The sequence below is a fragment of the Vulpes vulpes genome, chromosome 3 (genome assembly GCF_048418805.1).
Source record: "Vulpes vulpes isolate BD-2025 chromosome 3, VulVul3, whole genome shotgun sequence".
NCBI classification, from domain to species: Eukaryota; Metazoa; Chordata; class Mammalia; order Carnivora; family Canidae; genus Vulpes; species Vulpes vulpes.
In genome coordinates this window covers 93,326,405-93,353,951 of record NC_132782.1, presented here as the reverse complement: position 1 = coordinate 93,353,951, position 27,547 = coordinate 93,326,405, and the positions used below count along the sequence as shown (strand labels likewise).

The following is a 27,547-nucleotide window of genomic DNA, read 5'->3' as shown; positions in this document are numbered from 1 at the left end:
CAGGGGTTAAGTGAGGACAGAGAGAAAAAAGATTACTCTAGGACCAGTGCAGCATGTCTCCGAGGCAGAGCTCTGACACTTGAATACACATTCTAGTTTACAGTATGCTTTAATGAATTGTTCATGTAAATAAACATGAAATTCAAAAGGATGTTCTAGAGGGTGCTAATGGTTCCCAGAAGACCTAAGGTAATTTTATCTATATCTCTCTGTTGTTTGAAACCTTTATTCATTAAACTTACAGAATGCGACAGACAATAGTAGAGATAAGAAAAAAGAAGCAAGAAGCCCCCAAAAGGAATACCAGTTAAAGGACCTTTGGACACTAGATAAGGTTTGGATTAGACTTCCACACACCAAAACTACATCATTTTGACACTTCTGTGAGTTTTAAGTTAATAGTCTCAGGTTTCTCTTATAGAAGTTCAACAATCCTGAAATTAAGAACAAAGCAGAAGGAAGGGTTTTCCACACTTAGCCAAAGGAAAGAAAATCCATTGCTACGGATTATAGTGGGCCCATGGACTGTATATAGCCCTTACACAGCTAGATTCGCAGATGACACCGACTAGCAAAGTAAGAGCAAAAAAAGCAAGAATTCCAAGGGAAACAAGCAGGCTTGACCAGCCCAGGCAATAAACTCCTTCCTCCTCACTAGGGCCTTTTCATTTTAAGTGACTCTTGACAACTCAACACTTACCTATCTCACGTTTTCTTTCATTGGTTGTACAATCGTGGAAAAATTCTGTCATCAGACTTTCCAATGCCCTGAGGGAGGCTTCTTCAGATGCCTAACAAAGGAATTTGAAAGAAAAAAAATCAGTAACTGTATCAGTGCTACTTTCCTCACTTCTCTCCAGGTCACATTCAACAGCAATGGTAATTTACTTCCTCAAACATCTTGGTTCAACATTCTTCAAATGCATGGGATTCAGAAAAACTGAAGGGAATTTCCCAGCTGGCTCAGAACCCAAATTTTGAGTATACTCTATAAATTCATATTACTGTGCAACCAATTTTCAATTATTTATGCTAAGGAAAAGGGAACAAATACCTCAAAATTTAATTCCGGAAACATATTAAAAGCAAATTAACAGGGATGCCCGGGTGGCTCAGTGGTTGAGCATCTGCCTTCAGCTCAGGTCATGATCCCGGGGTCCTAGGATTGAGTCCTGCATCGGGCTTCCTGCAGGTGGCCTACTTCTCCCTCTGCCAATGTCTCTGCCTCTCCCCCTCTCTGTCTCTCATGATTAAATAAATAAAATCTTAAAAAAAAAAAAAAAATTAATAGCCCCTGGTCCTGACTAAACAGGCAAAGTGAAGAGACTCAGGGAGAAGGGGAGGGCTCCCTATAGATTTCCTGTCGATATTATACTTGCCCCAAGTCTAAATAATCAGCCATCTCTTGATTCAGAACTGCAGTTAAACTGCTGCCTAGATCCTGGGGGTTTCTGAAGGCATGTCAGGAGTCACCTGTTCTGACAACTCTCCGTCTGGCATGAGCCACCAGCAGAGACAAAGGTCAAGGCAGCTGAGAGCCAAGTGGAGCAGGAACTCAACATGAACACATCCTAGCCACAGAACCACAGCCCGCTGGACTCTCAGCAGAGCTGCTTGGGTGGCAAATGAGGAGAGGGGCTCTCGACCCCAATGCCCATCTTCTCGCTCTTCCATGTAGAGCCCCAAATCTACGACTCTTCTCCGACGCTAGTAGGAGGGATCATTTGAAGCAAGGAGTCCGGAATCCACACTCCTTCACTCATCCGTCTGCAGAAAGGTGAGCATTCCTAGACCATTTCTGAATCCTCACTGGTGTTATCTACCCAGAGATAATCAAGAGAAGTTCTGATTTCTTAATTATCTCTTTATTCGGGTCTCCCCACCATCCTCATCCTCCCTTCTCCATACCCTCTCCATTGCCCCCAGTGAGATCAGACTGTGAAAACTGTACTTTAAAACAAGACCACACTCAAATATATGTATCAAACTGTAATATTTACCAGAACCTCCACTTGGCAACTGATTTTTGAAGACATTGAGGAACCTGGGATATCTCTGTGGATGAAGTCTCTTAGGACAGGTATTAATTATAGAGGATGAGGCAGGCTTACACCAGCCCATCTATATCAACCAACACATGCAAACAACTGCAGAGCACACAGGGGCTCCTCCACTCAAGCAGTGTCAGGTACAGCTGTCTCTTCCATGCCACGGTCATATATGAACAGCTGTGCCATGACAACTCACAATGACACGCTGATTGATGAATTACTGTATAATAGCTTTGGCATTTGAGAGTTGTCTGAATTTTCTATTTATGATCAAGATCAGCCCTCTAAGCTTACTTTTTTCAAACCAACGCATCAGTTCAACCGATAAATATCCTTGGATCGCAACTTAAGCTGTTTTATTAAAAACTACACATTTTAGGGCACCTGGCTGGCTCAGTTGAGAGAGCGCATAACTCTTGATCTCAGAGTTGTGAGTTCAAGCCCCACACTGGGCATGGAGCCTACTTAAAAACAAAACAAGGGCAGCCCCGGTGGTGCAGCGGTTTGGTGCCACCTGCAGCCCGGGGTGTGATCCTGGAGATCCAGGATCGGGTCCCACGTCGGGCTCCCTGTGTGGAGCCTGCTTCTCCCTCTGCCTGTGTCTCTGCCTCTCTCTGTGTCTCAATAAATAAATAAAATCTTTATTTTTTTTTTAATTTTTATTTATTTATGATAGTCACAGAGAGAGAGAGAGAGAGAGGCAGAGACACAGGCAGAGGGAGAAGCACGCTCCATGCACTGGGAGCCTGATGTGGGATTCGATCCCGGGTCTCCAGGATCGCGCCCTGGGCCAAAGGCAGGCGCCAAACCGCTGCGCCACCCAGGGATCCCAAATAAAATCTTTAAAAAGCAAAACAAAACAAAACAAAAAACTACACATTTTTGTTTTCAAATGGAAAAATAACTGGAATGTCAGGCTAAAACAAACCTGCGAACTTTTTTAACCTGTTTCAAATTTTTGCATTGATGAGAACATCCTCACTGTTCTCACTTTCTAGGAAAATGCTGAAAATTCAACCGAAAATGAATTGATATAAATAAAAGAATGCTTTGGTCTGTTTCATAAATCAACCTGGTACACCCATTTCATTTGAAAAACGGATTTGCAGGATGCCTGGGTGGCTCAGTGGTTGAGCATCTACCTTCAGGTCGTGATCTCAGGGATCGAGTCCCATGGGGAGCCTGCTTCTCCCTCCACCTATGTCTCTACCTCTCTGTCTCACTCATGAATAAATAAAATCTTTTTAAAAAAGAAAAAAGGATTTGGTGTTTTTAAAAAAAAAGTTTCAGGGCACCTGAAGGGCCTCAGTCAAATTCCAACTCTTAATTTCAGCTCAGGTCATGATCTCAGCGTTGTGGGATTGAATCTGTATTGAACTCTGTGCTTATTAGTCTGCTTGTCCCTCACCCTCTCCCTCTGCTCCTCCTCCTGTTCATGCACTCGTGCACGCTCTCACTCTCTAAAATAAATAAATAAAATCTTTTTTAAAATATAAAGTTTCGGGGATCCCTGGGTGGCGCAGCAGTTTGGCGCCTGCCTTTGGCCCAGGGCGCGATCCTGGATACCCGGGATCGAATCCCACGTCGGGCTCCTGGTGCATAGAGCCTGCTTCTCCCTCTGCCTGTGTCTCTGCCTCTCTCTCTCTCTCACTGTGTGCCTATCATAAATAAATAAAAATAAATAAAAAAATAAAAATAAAAAAAATAAAAAAAATAAAATAAAATATAAAGTTTCTGGGAAGATCTGAAAGAATCAAAGAAAAACCTCAAGTTACTGGCAAAAAAGTTTCAAGTTAAAATTAACATAAATTAAGAGATTTGTTGCACTTAAGTCAGCTATTAAAATAAATCAGTAGTTCTGGATCCAAAATGGGTCCCTGAAAACTAAGGACACATCTTCAAATCCCACCTACCCCACAACTTTTTCTTGCAGTGAATCATTTCAGAATCATGATCCTTGAAAACACCTGAACTAATCACATTCAGGCAATCAACCGTCAAGGTCTATTTTGTACTGGTTTTTGAGGCAGAAGTTTGTGAACCTGACAATTACCAGCCATGCATTAAATGCTACCGGGGCAAGTTTAGGACAATCTCTCCAAAGAATGCAATTTTAACTCCATTCCCAGTCCCATCCATCCCTCCCCTGCTCCAACCAAAGCATTCCAGCAGAAAAGCAAAAAGATAAAAATATCCACAAGGATCACAGATTGGATGCTCTCCATCAAATGATGGTTACATCAAAAACTAAAAACCTAATCTAGTTGCATCACCAGGTGTTTCCCAACAAGAACAAACAGCATGTTGTTTGCATTTTCAATCACTTCTATAACTGCAGTACTAATACCTACCTCACGGTGACCCCTGTAAAGCTGCTAGGTATAAAGAATTATCTAATTCATATCTTTGAATTCATAATTCAAAGAATTATCTAATTCATAGCAAATGCTATCATTTGCATTCGGTCTGAAATACCAAATGAAAACAGACCAAAAATAACAACAAAAAATAGAAGTGGTCGGGCCGACTTTGAAACTGGAGATTCACATCCTCAGGCTTTCCGTGCTTTGTCCAAACCTATCTATATGTGAGGCTTTTCCAACTGGATTTCAGAATTGAAACTATGTAAGTTTACAGGAGATAAAAAGGAGGCTGAGGCCTTGTCAAAGTCATACAATTAGAAAAGATATGTTAAAAACATAAAGGATAGACTCAAGACCTGCAAACGGTCAAAGGATATCGGAGAAGTCACTTCAACCAGCAAGAAGGCTACCGGAACCTCTGCCAGATGTTTCAAGCAGGTGGTGAAGCCAAAATCCAGATTGCCATGGGTTTAGGAATTAAAGGCAAGTAAGAAGAGTAATAATAAATGCAGACTACACTTTCCAGTAATAAAGGGACAAAGAACATCAAACAAAAACCAAGTGTCATGTCATGTGGTAGGAAGAGAAGGCCCCAAATCCCAAAGATTATTCAAGCACTGCACTAATTTATAAAGCACACTCAGGATTCAAATACCCCCAACTGCTTCTCAACTTGTGCTTAGGAGTTAAGATCTAGAACAGGAAGAAAAAAAGGAAAGATAAGATTAAATTAAAACAAAGTAAAGGGGCAGCCCGAGTGGCTCAGCGGTTTGGTGGCTGCCGCCTTCAACCCAGGGCGTAATCCTGGAGACCCAGGATCGAGTCCCACGTCAGGCTCCCTGCATGGAGCCTGCTTCTCCCTCTGCCTGTGTCTCTGCCTCTCTCTCTGTGTGTCTCATGAATAAATTTTTTTTTAATTAAAAAAAAAAAAAAGGCACAGTCACACAAAAAAATTCCAGTTGGACTGCAGATATAAAATATGAGAGGTAAAACAATAAAGCTTCTAGAAGATAATATAGACTATCTTCATGACCTTGGGGTATGGAAAATTTCTTAAAGACACCTAAAAGTACTAAACATAAAGGAAAAGATAAATCAGAACGTTCATCAAATGAAGAGAGTGCAACCTCTCTTCGTTTCTTGCACAACAAAGAGAGTGCAAAAGAAAGCCACAAAATGGGGAAAGGTATTTCCAACACAGATAACTAACAGAGGGCTTAGAGTATAATCAATAAGGAAAAACAAATGACTCCATGTTTTTGACAGGGAAAAAATTCATCGTAAGGTATTCAAAAAGCCTATACAAGAAAATAAGTGTTCAACCCCATCAGTTTAGGAAAATGCAAATTAAAAACATGACAGTGCTACACATCACCAAAATGGCTAAAATTAAAAAGACCATAACAAGTATTGGTAGGGATGTTGAGCAACTGGAATATGCATATAGTGCGGCTGGTGGGAGTGTGCACTGGTATGATCATTTTAGAAAACTATTTGGCTGAATGGGAGAAGACATTTGCAAATGACACGTGATAAGGGGTTAGTATCCACAATATATAAAAGAACTGATACAATTCAACACTCAAAAAGCAAACAATCCAATGAAAATGGCAGAAGACATGAACAGACATTTCTCCAAAGAAGACATCCAAATGGCCAACAGACACATGAAAAGATGCTCATCTCACTCATCATTAGGGAAATGCAAATCAAAATTACAATGAGGGGATCCCTGGGTGGCGCAGCGGTTTCGCGCCTGCCTTTGGCCCAGGGCGCGATCCTGGAGACCCGGGATCAAATCCCACATCAGGCTCCCGGCATGGAGCTGCTTCTCCCTCTGCCTGTGTCTCTGCCTCTCTCTCTCTCTGACTATCATAAATAAATACAAATTAAAAAAAAAAAGATTAAAAAAAATTACAATGAGATATCACCTCACATCTGTCAGAATCGCTAACACCAACAACACAAGAACAACGGGTTGGTGAGGATGTGGAGAAAATGGAACCCTCATGCACTGCTGGTGGGACTGCAAACTGGTGCACCTGCTGTGGAAAACCGTATGGAGGTTCTTCAAAAAGTTAAAAATAGGACTACCCTATGTCCAGTAATCATACTACTGGGTATATACAAAAAAATACAAAAACACTGATTCAAAGGGATACATGCACCCCTATGTTTATAGCAGCATTATTTACAATAGCCAAATTATAGAAGCAGCCCAAAAATCCATCGATAGATGAATGGATAAAGAAGTTGTGGCCTATATACACAATGGAATATTATTTAGCCATAAAAAAAATGAAATCTTGCCATTTGCAACGACATGGATAAAGCTAGAGAGTATTATGCTAAGTGAAATAAGCTGGTCAGGGAAAGACAAATACCATATGATTTCACTCATATGTGGAATTAAGAAACAAGCAAACAAAAATAAGCAAACAGGAAAAAAAAAAAAAAAAAAACCAAGAAACAGATTCTTAATTACAGAGAATAAATTGATGGTTACCAGAGGGAAAGTTGATGAGGGGATGAGTAAAATAGGCAACAGGGACTAAGGAGTGCACCTTTCATGATGAACACAGGGTGATGTGTAGAAGTGTTGAGTCACTAAACTGTACACGTGAAACTAATATATGTATGTACACTGTATGCTAACTCTACTGGAATTTAAAACAAAATGATTTTTAAAAAGAAAACCAGTGGCAGCTGAACAATGCATACCTTATGATCCTGCAATTCTATTCCTTGATAACTCCCAACAGAAATTTGTACAAGTGTACCAAAAAAAAAAAAAGTACACAAATGTCCACAGTACCATTATTCATAATATTCAAAAAAGTCAAAAGAACTCAAATGACCATCACCAGTGGGATGGATCAATTCTGGTTTATTCATCAGGAGATATTATAAGACAACAAGAATGAATAAATTTTGCTACATGCAACAACATAGATGAATCTCACAAACACAACGTTGAGTAAAAGTCACCAAAACACATTCTTCATTATTCACTATGTTAATTTTAAAAACAAGCACAATGAACCTGCGGTGCTTTATAATCACAATAATGGCTATCTTTAGGGAAAAGAGATTCTGAAATGTTGGTAACATTCTATTTTCTTGATCTGAGTGTTAGGCAAACAAGGAAAATCTTTACATTTACGATTTGCGTACTTTTCTGTAAATGCACATACATTATTTAAAAAACTAACATCCTACTTATCTTTAGCATTCAGGTTGGTATTTCAGATACTGAATTTAGAAGCTGTGTTTTTTCCTTACATTAACACAACTACTGAGAGCAACTGGGGGCCTGCAGGTCACATCTGAGTGGGAGACTCCTGGACTGCTGGGAGCAATCACCTATGTTTTTTTCTGTTAGGGCTGTTAGGGTAACAACACAAAGGATTACAATCCCAAAAGCCTATGTATGCTTCCCCAAGAGTTCGCTGGCTTACCTCAGCAGCAAATTAAAACCTTGAGGTAAGAAGAGAAAATAAACCTGGTTCAGAAGATACTCTCAGAGAGCTGTGTATCTAAAATAAACCAGTTTTCTGTTCCAAAAGAGTAAAAATCTGTGAAGTGGAGGAGCTTTCAGCTGTGCCTGCTTTGACTTTATCTGCTCCTTTTATCGTACTGCTCACAGTTCAGGAGTTCAGAGACCTATCTACTATTGACTCATTTATTAAGGAACAACGAAGTCAACCAACACCCATAATCACCTAATAAATGACAAGAAAAACCTAAAAGGGGAAGGATCACAGAATCTGAAATCTTCTTTGACTCTTCCTTATATCTTCTATGCCCACAACTAAAGTCATCAGGCTGGCTGGCTCCTGCTTTACATTGACTTCCAGAATTGTACCTTTTCCCTCACTACTTCTACCAGGCCCTAATCCCTTCCAGCCTAGGTTAATAATTTCTCTTAACCTGGTCACCTTGATGTCAGCTTTCCCAATCCCAATCCAATCTGTACTTCATCACCAGATAAATTCTTCTAAATATTGTTTCTCTGCCCCAATTATTCTAACTCTAGCTTTAAAGGGTCTCTGAATCTGGACTGAGAAACTCCGCCATTCATTAAACAAACAAGTTCAATGCTCACTAAGTAACTGACACTGCATTAGGCCCCTGAGATATAATGATGATGAGTAAGACTGCCCCTGACTTCAAGGAACTGAAGGTAGCCTGGGGCAGAAATGGGGAGAGCCTATAACAAAAAAGAATATGATGGTTTACATCATCTAGTAGTGACACATGTATAAATGGCTTCAGGAGCCAAAAAGGAACTAACTCTGTCTGAGAAGGAAAACTTCACAGAGGAGATAATACACTCTGGGTTCTGAAGAAGGTAGAGAAGTTTACTAGGATGAAAGGAGAAGGAAGCATGCCTGATTGACCACCACTCACAAGAAGCCATTGCTCTAGTCTGAATACTCGTGGCCTCCTAAGCACATGTCTATTCCCATCCTGCATTTGCTCCTAGATCTGCAATCATAGTTTTACCTTCATGAAATTTCTCACAAAACCAAAGGTCACAGCATGGCTCCCTTCTTTGTATCTCATGTCTCTTGTCATGTAATCAGTACCACAGTTTTGCCCGTGGCCCTCTCCTTTGGTCAGCTCAACATGGCATGATGAAACAGCACAGGCTCTGGGCTTGGGTTCCTTGGGTTTGAATCCAAATGCACCTCAACCTCAGCCTAGTTATTTAATGTCACTTTTTTCCCTTTTGTGCCCAACTGGGGATAAGAGAATCCAATGCATGGGATCATCCTAAGGGTTAAATAATCTGTTTTAAAGCACACAGTGAACACACTGCCAGGAATAAAGTAAGGGCCAAAACCCCAATCTATAACTGTTAACACTTCTTCAGTAATGGGCCTCTCTCCCTACCAGAACATAAAATGTCTGGAAAGAGATTCTGCTATTTTCTACCACATCTGTATTTTTCTGCCACACCCAGCATGGACCAGTACATAAGATATTTTAGTCCGAATTTAGGAGAGAAAAAGGAACAAGAAGACAGTATCATTTTTAGTTTCTCAGGAATACTGGTAATCTCTCCAAATTTAAGATACATCTGACTATTTAAATTTCCCCCTTTATGGCCTCTGACCACAATGACCTTTGCTCACAAGCACTCAATAAACCTTTTCTTTCTTTCTTTTTTTTTTTTTTTTTTTTTTTTTTACATAGAAGACTGCTAACAATTTATCTTAAAAAATAGGGGATCCCTGGGTGGCTCAGCGGTTTAGCACCTGCCTTTGGCCCAAGGCACGATCCTGGAGTCCCAGGATCGAGTGTCACGTCGGGCTCCCGTCGGGCTCCCGGCATGGAGCCTGCTTCTCCCTCCTGTGTCTCTACTCTTTCTTTCTCTCTCTCTCTCTCTCTCTCTCTCTCTCTCTCTCTCATAAATAAATAAATAAATAAATAAATAAATAAATAAATCTTTAAAAAGAAAAAAACAGAGACTGAAGGTGGATAAAATGGTGCTTTATTCCTTAAGGCACCTACATGACAGATTTCTCAAACTCTGACTAAAATTTGTAATGCTTTATCTAACTGCCTCTAAAACACGCCCCTCTAAAAAATAACCTGTAGGGTGCCTGGGTGGCTCAGTTAGTTAAGCATCTGACTCTTGATTTCAGCTCAGGTCTTGATCTCAGGGTCTTGAGTTCAAGCCCCACATTGGGCTCCATGCTGGGCATGGAGTCTACTTTTAAAAATAATAATAATAAACAAATAAAAACAGAAAGCATAACCTTTCAACAAAATCGATGCTGGGGGAAATGATGACTTTTTTAAGGAAGCTTTTCTCAAGCTTTCTGGCACCTTTTCCAAAAGCCACATTTTGTACATCCTACACAGAGGTAAGTCATATAAGCCTCCTGTATTTAGGTTCATGGGATCCCTGATACCAAAGCTAAAAAAATGAGGACCAGCATCCCAGAGTCCCATTCAAACATTCCTGTGGTATATCCAGAACAATATTATTCCATTTGCCTGTATATAAAGGTTTCTGAGAAAAGTGATTCTGTACTAGCTGCTGACCAAGCTGAAAAGTATGCAAAGCATACCTGAAGTGTTATAATAGATGCCATTAGTAAAGATACTCAATCTCATATAAACTTACTGGGAAGCTACCACAATTATTGTGGGTGTTCAAACGCTCTAAAGAACACTCTTTCTTCCCTACTCTCTTCATGGCAAAGAAAACAGATAAGCAAAGAAGTCCCTCTGGCCTTCAGGTCTGGCCTTCAGGCCTGAGTACAAACATGAGATGAATATAAAGCTTAAAAGAAGGCATGATGGATCAATGTGACATCTCTCTGGCCCCTCTGAAGTCACTCAGGTCAAAACTCTAGAAAGCAGGAAAGACTGTAGAGGAAGCCCCAGTGAGTAAGGCAACATTCACAGGTCTTCTCCCACTTTTCTGTCTCTGCTCTCTCAAATGGTAGATACTATCCTGAAAAAAAAGAAAAAAGAAAGAAAAGAGTAAAGAAAAGAAGAAAAACGAATCGAAACCACACATCAGGATTAAGTAGAAATCTCACTTTACTTCTCTAAAAACAGTGTTGAAACTAGTTGGACCTTGGAAGTCCAGCACTCAGAAGGGCAGGCACTGAAACCCAGGGTGCTGGGTGTCTTGCTCACATGCAGACAGCTAGAGAGCAGCAAACCAAGTATCCGGATTCCAGTGCATCCATGCCAGTGTCCAGGTGTCCCTTAGCCTGCCCGTGACAAAGAGGAAGAGGCAAGTCTAAACAGAGGGGTAATCTAGGGTTACAGATGTACAGTGAAGTTAATTAACTCCAAAAATTATGTACAGAAGCTACAGGAAAAAACGTTTTCTACTATAGGAAAGAAACGGAGACATGCCATGTTCTGGGAAAGGAAGGCCAGGGAAGATCTGCACTTACCACGATTCCATGAATGTATGTCTGGAACTAACTACTGAAGTTATGCATTCACTTCAGAAGGGCTGCTTGTTGTCTTGCCTACAGCTTAACCCTGAAAATATTTCCCCTTTGAGAGTAATTATGGATATACCTTAGTACAGTATCATCATGCAGATATTGATGCATGATGATCAGATTAATATCTGATTAAAACATGCACTTTAACAAAAAAAAAAAACAAAAACATGTACTTTAGCCACATCTGAACATAATTCTAATCATTAAAAAGTACTTTTCTGCTTTAGTCTAAAACAACCATTGAGTTGACCAATGGCAAAAAATACTTCCCAGTTTTCTTGGGTTTGCACAGAATTTCTTGGGTTTGGGTTGATTCTCCGTCTCTTCTAAGAACAAAAGGGGTCTGTTTACTGCTGAGGACTAGGAGGTAGAAGAAGGATAACTGCCAAGCATCTAGGCCAAAAAGCCCAACTGGTCCCACTGTGGTGGTGATAACGATGCAGCATTTTCTGTCCCCCCAGGGACCAATTAGAGGAAACATCTTGTACACAGAGGACAGTATGTTTTATGCTGGGAAAACCTATCCATGTACTATACTGGCCAATATATAAAAACAGAAGAACCAATTAGCTACCACTGGACAGGAACACTAGTTTCAAAAATGTAAAACAAATCTAAAGAAGATTAAGGAGTTATGACAAATAAATACTACACTTGATTCTAAGGGTAGATCCTGTGAAGGGAGGAAAAATGCTACAAGGGGCACAATTAGGCCAAAGGACAAAACTGAAATACAGACGGTACATCAGATAAAAGTCCTGAATCAATGTTACATTATCTGAGGTTGATAACTGCACTGTAGCTTTGTAAGAGAATACCCCTGATAGAAAATACACTACATAGAGTCATTGGGCCATGATGTAGGCAACTTCTTCTCCAACAGTTCAGAAAAAGAAATGTGTGTGCAAACATTTATATATGTATGTACATGTGTATATAGAGAAAAGGTGAAAATAAGGCAAATAGGGAAAAATGTTAACAATAGTGGAGTCTGGGTAAAGGTATGAGTGTCCTTCGTACTATTCATTCCTTGCAATCTTTCTGTCAGCTTGAAATTATTTCCAAATAAAAAGTTTTTTAAAACTTCTGTGGGAGGGGGATCCCTGGGTGGCTCAGCGGTTCGGCGCCTGCCTTGGCCCAGGGTGAGATCCTGGAATCCCAGGATCGAGTCCCGCATCGGGCTCCTGGCATGGAGCCTGCTTCTCCCTCTGCCTGTGTCTCTGCCTCTCTCTCTCTCTCATTCTCTCTCTATGTCTACCATGAATAAATAAATAAAATCTTAAAAAAAAAAAATTGTTGGATTAGTACCCTCCCACTTTGCTCCTCACTGCTCCAAGCCAGCTGAGAGGAAAGAGAAAGTGAGACAAGGATACAACAGGCAAGAGAAACTGATAGTTCTTAGATGCCAGGCTTACGATCACACAGTTTTTGAAAAAGAAGAGTACATAACCTAAGCGTTAAAAATTTTGCATCTGCTGGTTGGGCAGCAAGCATATCCCACTAGCAGCTAAAATACATATAAGTGATATGCTTATTTATTTATATTATAGTGGAAAGCTTTAATTACACAGCCAAAAAAAAGCAAATGATAAGAATAGTTATTCTGCAAGAAACTGTCTAAGATAACTGAGTAATAGAGCCCAAAATAGGCTCTCTCTTCACAATTCCATCTGCTGCATTTTCCCAGGTACTTCTCCCAGGAGGATGAATATTTATATCTGCGTGCCTAGTCAATTAAATGCAAGAGATACCGGGCACATTAACACAAGGCATGCTATCAAGAAATCATAAAACAGAACTACAAACTCTTAAGAGAGAAATACAATCCCCAGAGAAGAGCAAGCCCAACCTCCTTTTACAGAGGACAAAAATGAAGCTCAGAGAGAGTATCTTGCCAAAATCAACCAGCTATGGGTGAAGTGAAGGCCCTGAGGAGGGCCAAGCAGAGTCCTCAGGGACAGCTCCCCCTTAAAGGACACAGAGTTCTAGGGCTGTAAGGATGATGAGTGAGCTGGCATTACCTTGCAGGGAATGAATGAGTATGAAGTTGATAGAGCACTATAAACGCATACTGCAAATCTAAAATCCCAATCAACACTACAGCTCAAACATAAAGGGTTTCATGTCAGCTGTCTTACTACCTGCAACTGTTTAAGAGCAAGTCTTGTAAAACCCATGACACCTTCATCCTCAATTATGTCGACAGCACTGGCATTTTAAATATCAGTTAAAATAACATTTCCTTTTGGAAAAAAAACCTCCAGACTGTATTACAGACTGCTGGGATTTGAAGGAGCATAATCACTTCCTTACTCCCTTCCAGGTTCTATCCAATTGCTACATAGGCTCAAGCAATCAAGTGCAGATCAAAGTGCACTGTCCTCTTCACGACTGGCAAAGCCGCAATGCCTCCTCATTCCCATCCTGAACTGACCAGCCAGGCCTAATAATGATAGGAAGGTACAGCAGGAAACAAGCTTCTCTTGAAGATAAGCAGGTGAGAGAACTCCAAGGACAAAGCTAGGCATCATTCTGCCACAGTGACCTCACACCTGAAATGTGGGCCAATGGTGGTGGGCTCTCCCCAACACCCATCATAAATAAATCAGGAGATACGTCCTTCCTGTGGGAAAAAAAAAAATGAGAAGGGGAAGACAGGGCTCAGAAGAATGTGCTCCAATACTGCTCCCACCTGGGGTACAGGTGACAATCCCCTGAATGAACGCCAAGCTAGGAATGAGGACACAGATGCAACATCGTGAATGTACATATTTTAATGTTACTGAACTGTACTTTTTTTTAAAAAAAAAAAGATTTTATTTATTTGTGAGAGATGTGGAGAGAGAGGCAGAGACATAGGCAGAGGGAGAAGCAGGTTCCCTGCAGGGAGCCTGATGTGGAACTCGATCCCAGGACCCCAGGATCATACCTCAAGCTGAAGGCAGATGCTCAACTGATGAGCCACTCAGGAGTCCCTGAACTGTACATTTTTAAATGGTAAATTTTAAATAAATAGTAATTCATTCTCTCATGAATAAATAAAATCTTTAAAAGTAAAAATGGTAAATTTTATGTTTATTTTGTGGGGGAAAATATGTTAAGGCATCATTTCTAATACATTAAATATAAAGAATGCTTAAGTAAATAGTAAATAAACATAAAAATAAACCTACAAGTGTGACCTATAAATCCTATAGAGAAAAATAGGGGAGGATATAGGTAGCAAAAACAAACAAAAATCCAAAAAACAGATAAAAATAAAATCTAAGTTGGTGATAACTTTTCCTACACCCCGCCCAAAAAGATATTATGGAACAATGAAGCTTTTTTTTTTTTTTAAGATTTTATTTATTTATTCATGACAGACACAGAGAGAGAGAGAGAGGCAGAGACACAGGCAGAGGAAGAAGCAGGCTCCATGCAGGGAGCCTGATGAGGGACTCGATCCTGGATCTCCAGGATCATACCCTGGGCTTAAGGCAGCGCCAAACCCCTGGGCCATCGGGGCTGCCCTAGTTTTTTAACCTATGAAATTTGCAACAATTTTCTTAAGACTACCCAATGCTGATGGGAAAAATAAACTGGTGTAAACTTTCTGGAAAATATCTGATGACACACCTTAAAAACATTCATAGTAAATCTAAAACTATTTTAAGGGATCCCTGGGTGGCGCAGCGGTTTGGCGCCTGCCTTTGGCCCAGGGCGCGATCCTGGAGACCCGGGATCGAATCCCACATCGGGCTCCTGGTGCATGGAGCCTGCTTCTCCCTCTGCCTATGTCTCTGCCTCTGTGTGTGTGTGTGTGTGTGTGTGTGTGTGTGTGACTATCATAAATAAATAAAAATTTAAAAAATAAAAAATAAAAAAAATAAAACTATTTTAAAATAAAAGGTTTATTAAAAATCTTCATACCCTTGGGTCCTTCTGGGAATCTAGCCTAAGGCAATTTTCTGAAATACAGAAAAAGCTCTTTGCAAAAACATTAATCACATTATTTACAATGGCAAAAAAAGTGGAACAATCTAACTGCCCAAGAATCTATCCAATGCAATATTACACAGCCACTGTAAATATTTATGAAGTATTTGAACATTTGGAAAGCCACTTATACTATAATGTTACATGGAAAAAGAAGGAAAAAAGTGCATTTACAGTGTGATCTCAGCCATATTTAAAAGGTAAACAGGAAAAAAGACTAGAAGGAAACAAAAGCCAAGAGGCTGAATCAAAGGACAGTAAGCTCTTGTCTATTTTATCATAGTAGGCTACAGAGTTCAAAATACTACCATCAAGGAAAAATATAACTAGGCAAAATCAAGAGGTGGCAGAGAAGACTCTATGATAACATCAGCACCTAATTCAATCACCAAATGCAGGAGAATGAAGAAGCCACAGAAACTGAGCTAATTCACTGGCCACAAATCTTGGAAGGCTTGATTATTTTTTTAGTAGCTTTTTAAAAAAACTAAATCCCCATGGGAGAAGAGGATGCAGGAACCCCTTATTTGTGCAACTCCTCTGAAGGTCTAAAAGTACTTCCAAAATAAGATGTTTAAGTTAAATAATAAATCCTTGAAAAACCACTTATTTTTCTCTCAAAACAGAATGCAGAATGCAGATGAATAATTTCCTGGGCTGGATTAAAGCACAGGGCTCCTTTTGTCATGAATTAAAAGCCTTTTCTGGAGTGGATGCCTTCACAGAGATTACAGGTATTGCCTAGAGGACTGCTCACTCTTCAGTATTTCAGAACTTTAGTCTACAAGAACTGACCACTCTTCCGCATGTATGTGGGGCTCCATCTGCCCAAAAATGGCCCTTCTGCTTCTCCACCTTAAGCCCCAATTCTTTGCCCAGTGACTTCCTAGTCTGCTCTGCAATCTTACCCCAGTGTCACCTCCTTTGGGAAGCCTTCCCTGATACAACTCTCCAATTTGGACAGGCTTTTTTTTTTTTTTTTTTTTTTTTTAAGTACAATTGTACCTCTTACAAGGCTCTATTTCTGCACTTATCTCCCAGCATGGTAATCATTTGTTGACATGCATATATCCTCATCCAGGGTTAGAAACTTCCAGAAGTTATAAACTTCTAGAATTTCTCTTCACTCTTTTCCATCCTCACATTCAATTAACTCAAGATGAGTCCCCAGTTATTTCACAAACTCTATTATAAGCAAGCCCCTAAATTCACCCGCAATGCTTCTTCCCCCTTACTTTCCATTTTGGTAAACAATGACAAATTACACACTTATCCGTGCATAGACTCATACCACAAGTTAAAATTCTTTCCTTTTTTAAGATTTTATTCATTTTTGAGAATGCGCACGCACGCAAGCAGGGAGAGACAGAGAGGAAGAATCTGAAGCACACTCCAAAAAGAAACTGAGCACAGTGTCAGACATGGGGCTCGATCCCACAAACACAAGATCATGACCTGAGCCGAAACCAAGAGTCCATCACTCAACTGAATGAGCCACCCAGGCACCTAATTAGTTAAAAGTCTTTTCAACTTCCCTCCATCATCAGCAGTATTTGCAACAGCCCTGCACTCCTCCCACATTAGGAACTGCTTTCCTTTCTCTCTACACCAAGGGCATGGTGAATCCAAGACACCAGCAAACTGAACTTTCTACTCTTGGACTTATCCCTAACTTTTATTTCCTTACCAAGAATTTTAACATCCTTTTATCTTTTCACTTGTATCATCAGTTCCATTAGTTGAATTTCTTTGGGGTTTATCTTCCACAAAGTAGACTTTTTTTTACATCTCCCAAGTCACAACACCGAACGGTAAAGCACCCCTAGGCTGCCCTGAGCTAGGTCAGCGGGATTCACTCACTAGCCGGCTAAGTGACTTGTTCTAGACACTGCAAGACATACCTTTACAAAATAACAAATGATTTATCAAAGACTTTGAAGGTCAGTGACAATCATCAAAACCACAAGCATCAAATGTCAAGGGTCTACAGAGCATGTGCCAATAAAAGCAGTCCACTCAAAGCCCTTTCACTTTCAAACTGTTTGTTTTTGAGGTATAAAGGGGTATTCTTTTTCTCAAAATGTTTTCGGACATTTCTTCAAGGTCTTTAAAAGCCTTCAGGCATCTTCTCTTTAGAAGAACTGTCCTTTATGGTTCCACCAGGATGGGAATTTTCAGCACTTCTCAGCCAAGTCTGTCCACAAAGGTCTGGAAACATGGACCAGTCACTCCCACAGTAAAACGATATGAAGGCCACCTGGTGTGCTCAAAAATAACATATGTGCCTGGGTCTTTAATTTGCTTGTGAAGACTGGGGAGGGCAGAAAGGGAGGAGAGATAAGAGGAAAAAAGTATATATATTGACTTTTAAACAAAAAATGTTTAAGGTACAATCCAAGAGTTTTAAGAAATGTCATATTTACAAAGAGCTGCTTTGACCTATATCCCCAGGACAGGTGCCTTCCTTTAACCAATGTAGGGCTCTCTGCCATCAGGGAAGTCTCAGAAAAAAATAAAATCAGAGACATACTACACATGACTGGTAAACTCCTTTATGAAATTACTTCATATATATTTTAGCATTCTAAATTCACATTCTGGTTCATAAACCCAGTTAACAAATGATTACCAGAAAAATCACTTCACCATGGTGAGCTCCACAGCTTTCTGGCAATGGAACTGCTTTCCTATAATTAAATATTTTTTACTTGATGTTATGACATACATGAAGTTGTGTGGAGAAGAATAGCAGTTTTAACTGCATGGATCAAAAAAAAAAAAAAAAAAACACCCTGCAAGGATCACCAGACAAAAGTTTAGCAAATGATCAGGTTATGCAGTCCCATCACTGAAACACTCGCTTTAGTCAAGTCCACAATATCAATATACATGAAATGTTAGTGTTCTTTTTCTGAATAAAATCAGCAGTATGAGATTCATCTACCAAATGTGGAAGCCATTCCAAACATAACTTTATTGATTCTAAAATAGAGCCAAATTACATTTTTTTTTTAATTGCTGGCTGACCCAACTGAGAAATATAAACAGATCAGGAGACCAGGAATGGTCAGCAGACATGGGGGGAAAAAAAAAAATCACACATGGCAATAAAATATCAAAAGATGTTCCACTTCACTCACAACTAAAGAAAGGCTCACACATGATGTGCCTGATGTGCCATTTTCGCCTTTCACATTAAAAAGTTTTAATGGTCAGCCAGAGGGCAGAGAAATAGGAAATACTCTACTAATGAGAGTAAAAACTGATATTGCCCCACAATTCTTCTAGAGACTTATCCTACAGTTTCACAAAGCAGACAAAGATATATTCAATGTGTTTATTACAGCATTAGCACCAAACACTAGAAATCTAAAACAGCCAACATTAGGGAATTAGCTAAATACCTTAAGGCAGGCATGTTCTAGGGCAAAATGACAAAAAATTAATCCACGTGTGGGGTACCTGGGTCACTCAATCGGTTGAGTATCTGACTCTTGATTTCAGCTCAGATCGTGATCTCAGGATTGTGAAATCCAGCCCCAAATAGGGCTTCTCACTCAGTGGGGAGTCTGCTTGAGATTCTCTCCTTCTCCCTCTGCTCCTGCTCCCTCTCTCTAAAAAACAAATTAATCTTTTTTTTAAAAAATCCACACTGAGACACCTGGGTGGCTCAGCAGTTGAGCATCTGCCTTTGGTTCAGGGCATGATCCTGGAGTCCCAGGATTGAGTCCCACATCGGGCTTCCTGCATGGAGCCTGCTTCTCCCTCTGCCTGTGTCTCTACCTCTGTGTGTGTGTGTGTCTCATGAATAAGTAAATAAAATCTTAAAAAAAAAATCCACACTAAAAGATATCCTAATTGAGTTACTGAACTTCAATACAGATTTCTTCTAATAACCATGTAATAAAGGCAAGCTATCTCTAACTGGGGTAAAGGGACAACACTATATAAATTAGGCTAACCATCCTTTTCCACACATCACTCAATGGCAGAAAACAATGGAGAAATATCAACAAAATTCTTAGGAAAAGAATATATGACCCATGAGTATTACCATTTATGGACAAGGACAACAGGCATATTCTAACATGAAATAAGGGATCCCTGAGTGGCTCAGTAGTTGAGCAACTGCCTTCAGCTTAGGGCATGATCCTGGAGTCCTGGGATCAAATCCCACAACAGCTTCCCACAGGGAGCCTGCTTCTCCATCTGCCTATGTCTCTGTGCCTCTCATGAATAAATAAATTAATTAATAAATTAAATAAATAAATAAAATCTCTAAAAAATAATAATTCAGAGAATATAATAACCATAAACTTTTGAAAAAATTATCAGCTAATCAATGCTGAATAGATTAAAAGGGTCAATAAAACACTCAACCCCAGATGGTGGAACAATATCTAAGGATCTGCAGGAAAGAGTGCAAACCAAGAATTTTATACCTAGCCAAGATGTCCTTTAAGCATAAAAGTAGGCATTCTTAATTCACCACTTAAGTGACAATCAAAATTGACAGTAAAATCTAGCCAACAGGAAGATGAATTAAAGACTTCAGATATGGAAAGAGCACAGTTAAAAGAACCAATGGGGAACACTGAATCCTTTAAAACAAAAAAACTAAAACTAAACTAAAAAACTAAAACTAAAAAACTAAAACTAAATACTAAAGACATTATGGTTATAGAACAGACTATAAATAACCACCAAGAATGAGAAGGTGTAAAGAGATGGAGTTCAAATGTTCTTATTTTTCCTAATATTAAGCTCACTGATATTACCTAGAACTGAAACATGAAATATATTTATTAAAAATGCCCTCTTCTTGGAGCACCTAGCTGGTTCAGTCAGTAGAGAGCAGACAACTCGATCTTGGGGTCATTGAGTTCAACCCCCATGTTGGGCATAAAGCTTACTTAAAAATAAGTAAAATAAAAATTATGCCATCCTCTTAATGCCTTTCATGATCTTTTTCTTTAACCTATAGGGATTTATCAAGAGCTAATAATTATTGAAGCACAGATTTATTTGAAAACTGACAATTCCTTTTTCAGCTTCACTTGTTTTCTTTTTCTGCTATTAAATTCAAGTGACCTCAAGGGCACTATGCTTAGTGAAAAGAGTCAAGCTCAAAAGGTTACATACTGACTATGCTCGTACACCATTCTCAAAATGACAAAACTAGAGAGAAAAGAGAGATGAGTAGATGCTAGGACAGAGAGAAAAGAGAGATGAGTGGATGCTAGGAAAGGGGGAGGGAGGCTAAAACACAAGACAGTATTAGGCTTGACAGTGGTCTTCTGTGCTGATGGGACAGCTCTATACCTTGACTGAGGTGGTAGATACATGAATCAATACATGGACTATACAGCACAGAACCATACACACAAGTGACTGTAGGTTAAAAACGGGTGAAAACTAAATACAGTCTATAGTCTAGTCGATAACTAACACATACCAATGTCAGTTTCCTGGTTTTGATATTGCACACAGCTATAGATGATGCCACCACTGGGGACTCCTGGTATTCTTTTTGCAACTTTCTGTATTTAAATATTTCAAGGGATGCCTGGGTGGCTTAGCGGTTGAGCATGTGCCTTTGGCTCAGGGTGTGATCCCGGGGTTCCGGGATCGAGTCCCACATCGGGCTTCCTGCATGGAGCCTGCTTCTCCCTCTGCCTATGTCTCTGCCTCTCTCTGTGTGTGTGTGTGTGTGTGTGTGGTGAATAAATAAATAAAATCTTTAAAATTTTTTTGATTTTTTTCCTTATTTTAAAACTAATATGGGGATCCCTGGGTGGCGCAGTGGTTTGGCGCCTGCCTTTGGCCCAGGGCGCGATCCTGGAGACCCGGGATCGAGTCCCACGTCGGGCTCCCGGTGCATGGAGCCTGCTTCTCCCTCTGCCTGTGTCTCTGCCTCTCTCTCTGTGTGTAACTATCATAAAAAAAGAAATAAAAATAAGTTTAAAAAAAAATAAAACTAATATGATCCCAAAAACCAGCATGATCACTTTTTAAATGCAAGTACTTATTTTAGGACTCCATCTCACTTATCCAGATAGATACGTAAGAACAAAGACGGATATTTATGTAAGATTAATCATAGTTTAGAGTACTAGGATTTGGGATGATTTCTTTTTTTGCCAATGTTCTTTGTACCTTTTAACCCTACTTGATTTTTAATAAACACATGTCATCCAGTCATTACTCTTTTCCAAATAAACAAATAAATCTTCCCAGGTCTGATTACGAGCCAATTTAGAAACCAAGGATTTTTTTTTTTGGGGGGGGGGGGCAGGTGCATTTAGCTAATAAAATACCTTTACCTTTTCAGGGAGTCTGAGACGAGATCTTTTTTATGATAACCTTCACACAAAACAGCAGGCTGCTATAATGTAAATGAGCTAAACCTAATGGACTTAACTGAAGTGCATGAAGAAATCAAGCCACCTTCTTTGCTGCTGATGCCCCATAATATGGTCCAGCTACCACCATGCTCTCAACAGCCATGCCTGTCCTATCACATTAGAGGTTATGCGGATACCTAGGGTCTCTTTTGTTACCAGCAAATTTTTACCATCTTGCCCTTTCTATTATGAAGTCAGTTTTACAAATTTTAAGGTTAGATGACTAGACGTACTACTTTTCCTGGGACAATACACCCAGGTGGACTACATTTCAAGTATATATGCCTGTGTAAATGTGCACTGGCTTACGGAGAAACCTACGGATACAGAGAAAACATAAGCTGTGGAGTTAGAAACTTGGCTCCGAGTCCCATCCCTATCAACTCGCTGTGCAATTTTGGTCAAGCTCCTTACATTACCTTCCTGGAGTCTCAGCACCTTCATCTTCCCAAACATACAATGGGAACAGAGAAGACCTACCTTGCAAGGCTGCCATTAAATTAAATGAGGTACCGTATGCAGTGTATACGAGTGTCCCTCAACAATGCCAAGTGCCGAGCGTAATTATGAAACACGTAGACCTTTTGCTCCCTCTGACCCCCAGCTTCCTTCCTTTTCTCATCAGCCTCCTGCACCTATCTCACTTCCCTCTGCGCTTTGAGTTTCCTCAGCATCCACAACCCTTCTCTCACCACACCCAATCCCCACTGAGCCCAGCAGTTCTTGCAGCAGCAATTTGTGTCTGGAGCCTCCCCTGAAACACGCATCTACACAGCATTTCTTGTAACAACTTCCCCTCCCCATCTGTCCCTGGGCCCCCACCTGCCCAGGGGAAAAATGCCATAATCTGAGCGTGCAGGCTGCATGAGTTTTGGGGAAACAGGATGCTTACTATATTCATCCTTTATTTCAATCTTACCACACTCCTCAAATACCATCATTGTCATTTACTAAGTTCTAGCACCTGCCTTGACCTTATTGGATTTTTTTTCACACCTGACTCTTTTTGACTGCCTCACTATCTGCAGAATGCTTAAGGCGCACTGGGAATACAAAGAGGCCTGAGACTCACCCTGATACAGACTCTTAAAAAGGCAAGGACTAATCCTCCCCACCCACAGGCTTGGAGTGGGACTGAATGGAGGGTCCAGGAGCTGAAGAGTCTCTCACACTGTGCCCTTCAAACTTCTGCACTGTTTGACACTTACTAGAAGCATGTAGCGTAGTCTTTTAATTCCTATACAGTAAAAACAAACACATCAAAATAATAAAAGCCAAAAGAAAAAACCTAACTATATCAAAGATGATAGCCAGAAACCCTCAAAAGGGCCTGTGAAAATGAAGCAAAGGACAGAAGAGCAGAGGGAACAGCACTGAACAAACGCAGAGAAGTATGAAGTGTACTCAATGTTCTGGAAATGACAGTTTGTTGTGGCTAGAGAACAGGTATAATTTGAGAAGTCTTTAAAAGACATTCCAAATAAATCACTTTAAGCATTTAATAATTAATCTGCATCCGTACCAAGAGAACTAAGAGTGAAACTATGAAAATCCAGGGCCCTAGCGCTTTCCACCACTCTGTGATGACCAAAAATTTGGTCTCTGAAGGCGCCCAGGTGGCTCAGTCAGTTAAGCATCCAACTCCTGATTTCACATCAGATCATGACCTCAGGGTCCTGAGATTAAGCCCCAAGTTGGGGCTCCACCTAGGTATGGAGACTGCTTAAGATTCTCTCTCTCCCTCTGCCTCTCCCACCTTGTCTTCTTCCCTCCTCCCTCCCTTCCACTCTCTCTCAAAAAGAAAAAAAAAAAAGCAACTTGGTCTCTGACAATGGAGATTCTCTGCTCTGAATGATTTCTGAATGATTTGGGGTCATATGACATGCTCCCACTTGAGCTCTGTGAGGGGGCTCTAACAGTAATATAGAAGATGAACTGCAAGGGGGAGACGTGGAAGCTGTCAAGACACCAAGAGTGAAAGCAAAAGACACAGCCTGACCAAAGTGGGGGAGAAATGGAAGGAAAGGCTGGGGTCAGAACACAAGTCAGCAGAGCATCCACAAGTCTACATGTGGGGACTGAAGGCAAAGAGGAAGTTAAAGATGACTCAGGTTTACCACTTGAGAGTCCAAGTGAATAAAGTCATGAACAGAACCAGGGCACAGGGGAGGAGGCACTAACCTGAGGGGAAGATGATGGACTTGGTTTAGACATGTTTAATTTGATGTCTACAGGATGCTCAGGTGGATGCCAACGGAAGTAAGGCTGAGCTCTCACTGGCACACAGATCCTAACTGAAGCCATAAGACAGACGGAGGGAGACTGAACCAAGGCAGTAATATCATGGGAGCCAACAACAAAAAAAAAAGTTTCAGAAAAGAAAAGAAGTCCAGTGGTTGCCAAGGGCCAAAGGGAAAAATCAGATGGCATAACGGCTGAAAAGAAGCCATATATACTGGCTTCCACACACAGAAGTTATAGGTGATCTTGAAAAGCAGTGAAGACAGAAGGGCAATCCACTATGGGTTGTCAAAAGTGCAGGCTGAATGCAGTAGCTACAAGCTCAGGAGCCCCCTCCCTCTTCACCCCACCCTGTACTGTCACATCTTCCTTGACTTGGATACGTATGTCGTATGTCGACAACCCACCTTCACAAAATCATCAGGACCCCATTGCCAATCACTTGCACCTCAACACAGCAGCAAAGGCCCACCTCACGGAACGACATCTATTATCGTCCTGTCACTTTCTTTACCTGTCATCTCCTCCATTCCTACCAAATCCAAATCACCAATTCAGTAAACAACCCACACACACACACTATTTCCAGTTGCCAGGTTAGAGGCTTCCAAAATCAGCTTGAGCTTTTCCCTTTTCTTTATCCCTTGACTCCAGGATCAGTTTTTTTAAGCAGGAACAACTCTCTTGCTCAAGTTCTCCTCACCCTAATTCCACACCCAAAAACCAACTTTTGTCACATCCATACACATAATATGTCCCATCAGTTTCCCATACCAACGTAACCTCTACAAGGCAGATGGACTCATTTTCGTTGTAGGAAAAACCAGCCCACAAAGCCAAACTCCCTAGAGTAGTAACGAAGGCCCTCCAAAAATCTAGCCATTAACTATCTTTATGGCTTTCTCTCCAACTACCACTACTTGACAAAACCCACCGCAGTCAAACCAGTCCAGCCAATGGTTTGAACATTCTAGTAGTTCCGCCCTTCTCTTCTGAAATATCCTCTCTCTGCAAGTTCTGTTCATCATAGGGAACCTGGCTTACTCCCACCTTCTAAAGGCCTCTTTGAACATCAAGACCTCCACAACATAACTGTCTCCTGTACCAAAAATTGTTCCAGACTCTTGGGACACATCAATGAACAAAGTGAAGATCCTTAGCTTTACGGAGTCAATATTTTGGCCGAAGGAGATAAAAATAGACCTCATAAATAACGTTATGTATGTAAAATGTTTAAAAATGGTCAATGCTTACACAGGGCGGCCTGTCTGGCTCAGTCAGTAGAGAGCACGCGACTCAATCTCAGAGTCATGAGTTCAAGTCCCACGTTAAGCATGAAGCTTACTTTAAATAAATACATAAAGTAAATGCTACAAAAAGAAGTAAAGCGGATATGAAGGAGTGGATGCTCTGGAGGGGACGTGAGAACTAACTACCACCTGGAGTACCTGCAGAGAGGGACCTTGATTCATGAGCTAGAATGGAAGGTGAGAAATCAGAGAGCCCTATCCCCTGGAGTTCTATTGAAAAGGGGAACAAAGAAATGGAGCAGCCGCTGATCTGGGTAGCAGCAGTAAAGATATTTACCATGGGAAGACATAACCTGTTTGTGTCCTGTAAGTACCTGAAGCCCTAAAAAGTCCTAAGCACTCAACAAATGTTAATTCATTCACTTTTCCCTTGACATCTACGATTTTGTGATCTTTACTGATATGTATCTGATCTTTGTAACTATCTGCAAACAACTTTTCCTAACCCTTCAAGACTCAAATATGCCTCCTGGGAAAACTTTCCTGGCCCCTCTTCCTCAGTGAGTCTATCTCAGATAGGCTACCTTTGTACCAATGCATTCTTCTACTATCACCCTCATTACAGCCTCTCGTAACAGCCTGAAAATAGTCTCATCTGCCTCATTAAACTGACTCCTAGAAGGCAGGGCACTGCTAACCCTCTTGGGGCAAAGTTTAACAGTTATGAGCTCTGACTCTGCTGACTCTTGAGCCAAACTGCCTGGGTTTGAATCCCAGGTCCATCACGCAGTTGCAGTGTAGGAGGGTCTTGAATGTTTTCATTCATAAAATGATAAATAAAACTAATCTCTACCTCCTGGCATTGTCTGGAAAAGTAAATGAGTTAACATATGTAAAATACATGGCTTAATCTAACCTCTATAAATATTAACTTTTGTATTATTATATTGTACCCACAGTACCTACGATTATAAGTTTGACATAGATCAATAGTTTCACAAGTGAATAAAATGAGGCACTAAAAAGCTCTCACCTACTGTAGAGAACTACTTCTCTATACATTACAGATTGTGTTTTTGTTTACTTTACCAGTAAAGTCATTCCATCACTTGAACCATGCATGTCTAATTTTCTCAAAAGCTGTTAAAGTCATTTCTTGATCATGGAACCAGCCTCCTGGCCTAGCTCTAACTATGTGACTGCCTACAGAACTTCTGAGTACTGCAGAACCTTTCCTTGGCATCTCCCCACACCACCATGGCTTCTTCATGCCTCCTACAGCATGCGGCATCATGTAACACCATTGATGAACAAGTGGAAGACATACCATTTGAGTGGCCAAACCTAAGGTCTGATTTTGCCTCCATTATAGGGACCACTCATTATCAGGAATGTCACAGAAGGGGACATTCAAACATAAGTCTTTGTAAAGCAGTTTTTCCAAACAACTAGAAAAACACTAAGAACTTGGTTTTGCACATAATTTCCATAATAACCAACAGCTCATTCAATATTAAGAACTTTTCAAAAAAAAAAAAAAAAAAAAAAACACCTTTTCAGAGTAGTGGGAACCTCTAAGATATTACATCATTTAAGAATTCATGGGAATTTGGGACGCCTGGGTGGCTCAGTGGTTTAGCGCCTGCCTCCGGCCCAGGGCAGGATCCTGGAGTCCCGAGATTGAGTCCCACATGGGGCTCCCTGCATGGAGCCTGCTTCTCCCTCTGCCTGTGTCTCTGCCTCTCTGTCTCTCTCATATATAAATAAAATAAAATCTTTAAATTAAAAAAAAGAACCCATGGGAATTCAACAAAAACCCGATAATCTAATAAAATGTAGTTACAGTAGCTGTTCTAGTAATTCTGTACTGCAACGACAAATCTCTTTTTTTTTTTAAAGATTTCGGCAGCCCGGGTGGCTCAGCGGTTTAGCACCGCCTTCAGCCCGGGGCCGGATCCCGGAGACGCCGGATCGAGTCCCGGATTGAGTCCCGGATCGAGTCCCACATCAAGTCCCACATCAAGTCCCACATCGGGCTCCCTGAATGGAGCCTGCTTCTCCCTCTGTATGTGTCTCTGCCTGTATGTGTCTCTGCCTCTCTCTCTCTCTCTCTGTCTCATGAATAAATAAAATCTTTTTAAAAAAATATTTTTATTTAGTTTAGAAAGAGAGAGAGAACGAGCAGGGGGAGGAGCAGAGGGAGAGGGACAAGCAGGGACTGAATAGGAAGCCAGACACAGGACTTGATCCCAGGACCCTGAGATCATGACCCTACCCTAA

At 40.6% G+C, this 27,547-nt stretch overlaps 1 protein-coding gene across 5 annotated transcripts in view; it reads right to left on the bottom strand.

The window, feature by feature from the left end:
- XPO6 (exportin 6) overlaps positions 1-27,547 on the bottom strand; it is a 104,315-nt gene that overhangs the window by 71,729 nt on the left and 5,039 nt on the right. For all 5 annotated transcript variants that reach the window (XM_072753603.1, XM_026011066.2, XM_026011069.2 and 2 more), the window contains one exon: positions 701-791. In XM_072753603.1, coding sequence (XP_072609704.1) covers positions 701-791 — 91 coding nt within the window. The remainder of the gene's footprint in view (positions 1-700; positions 792-27,547) is intronic.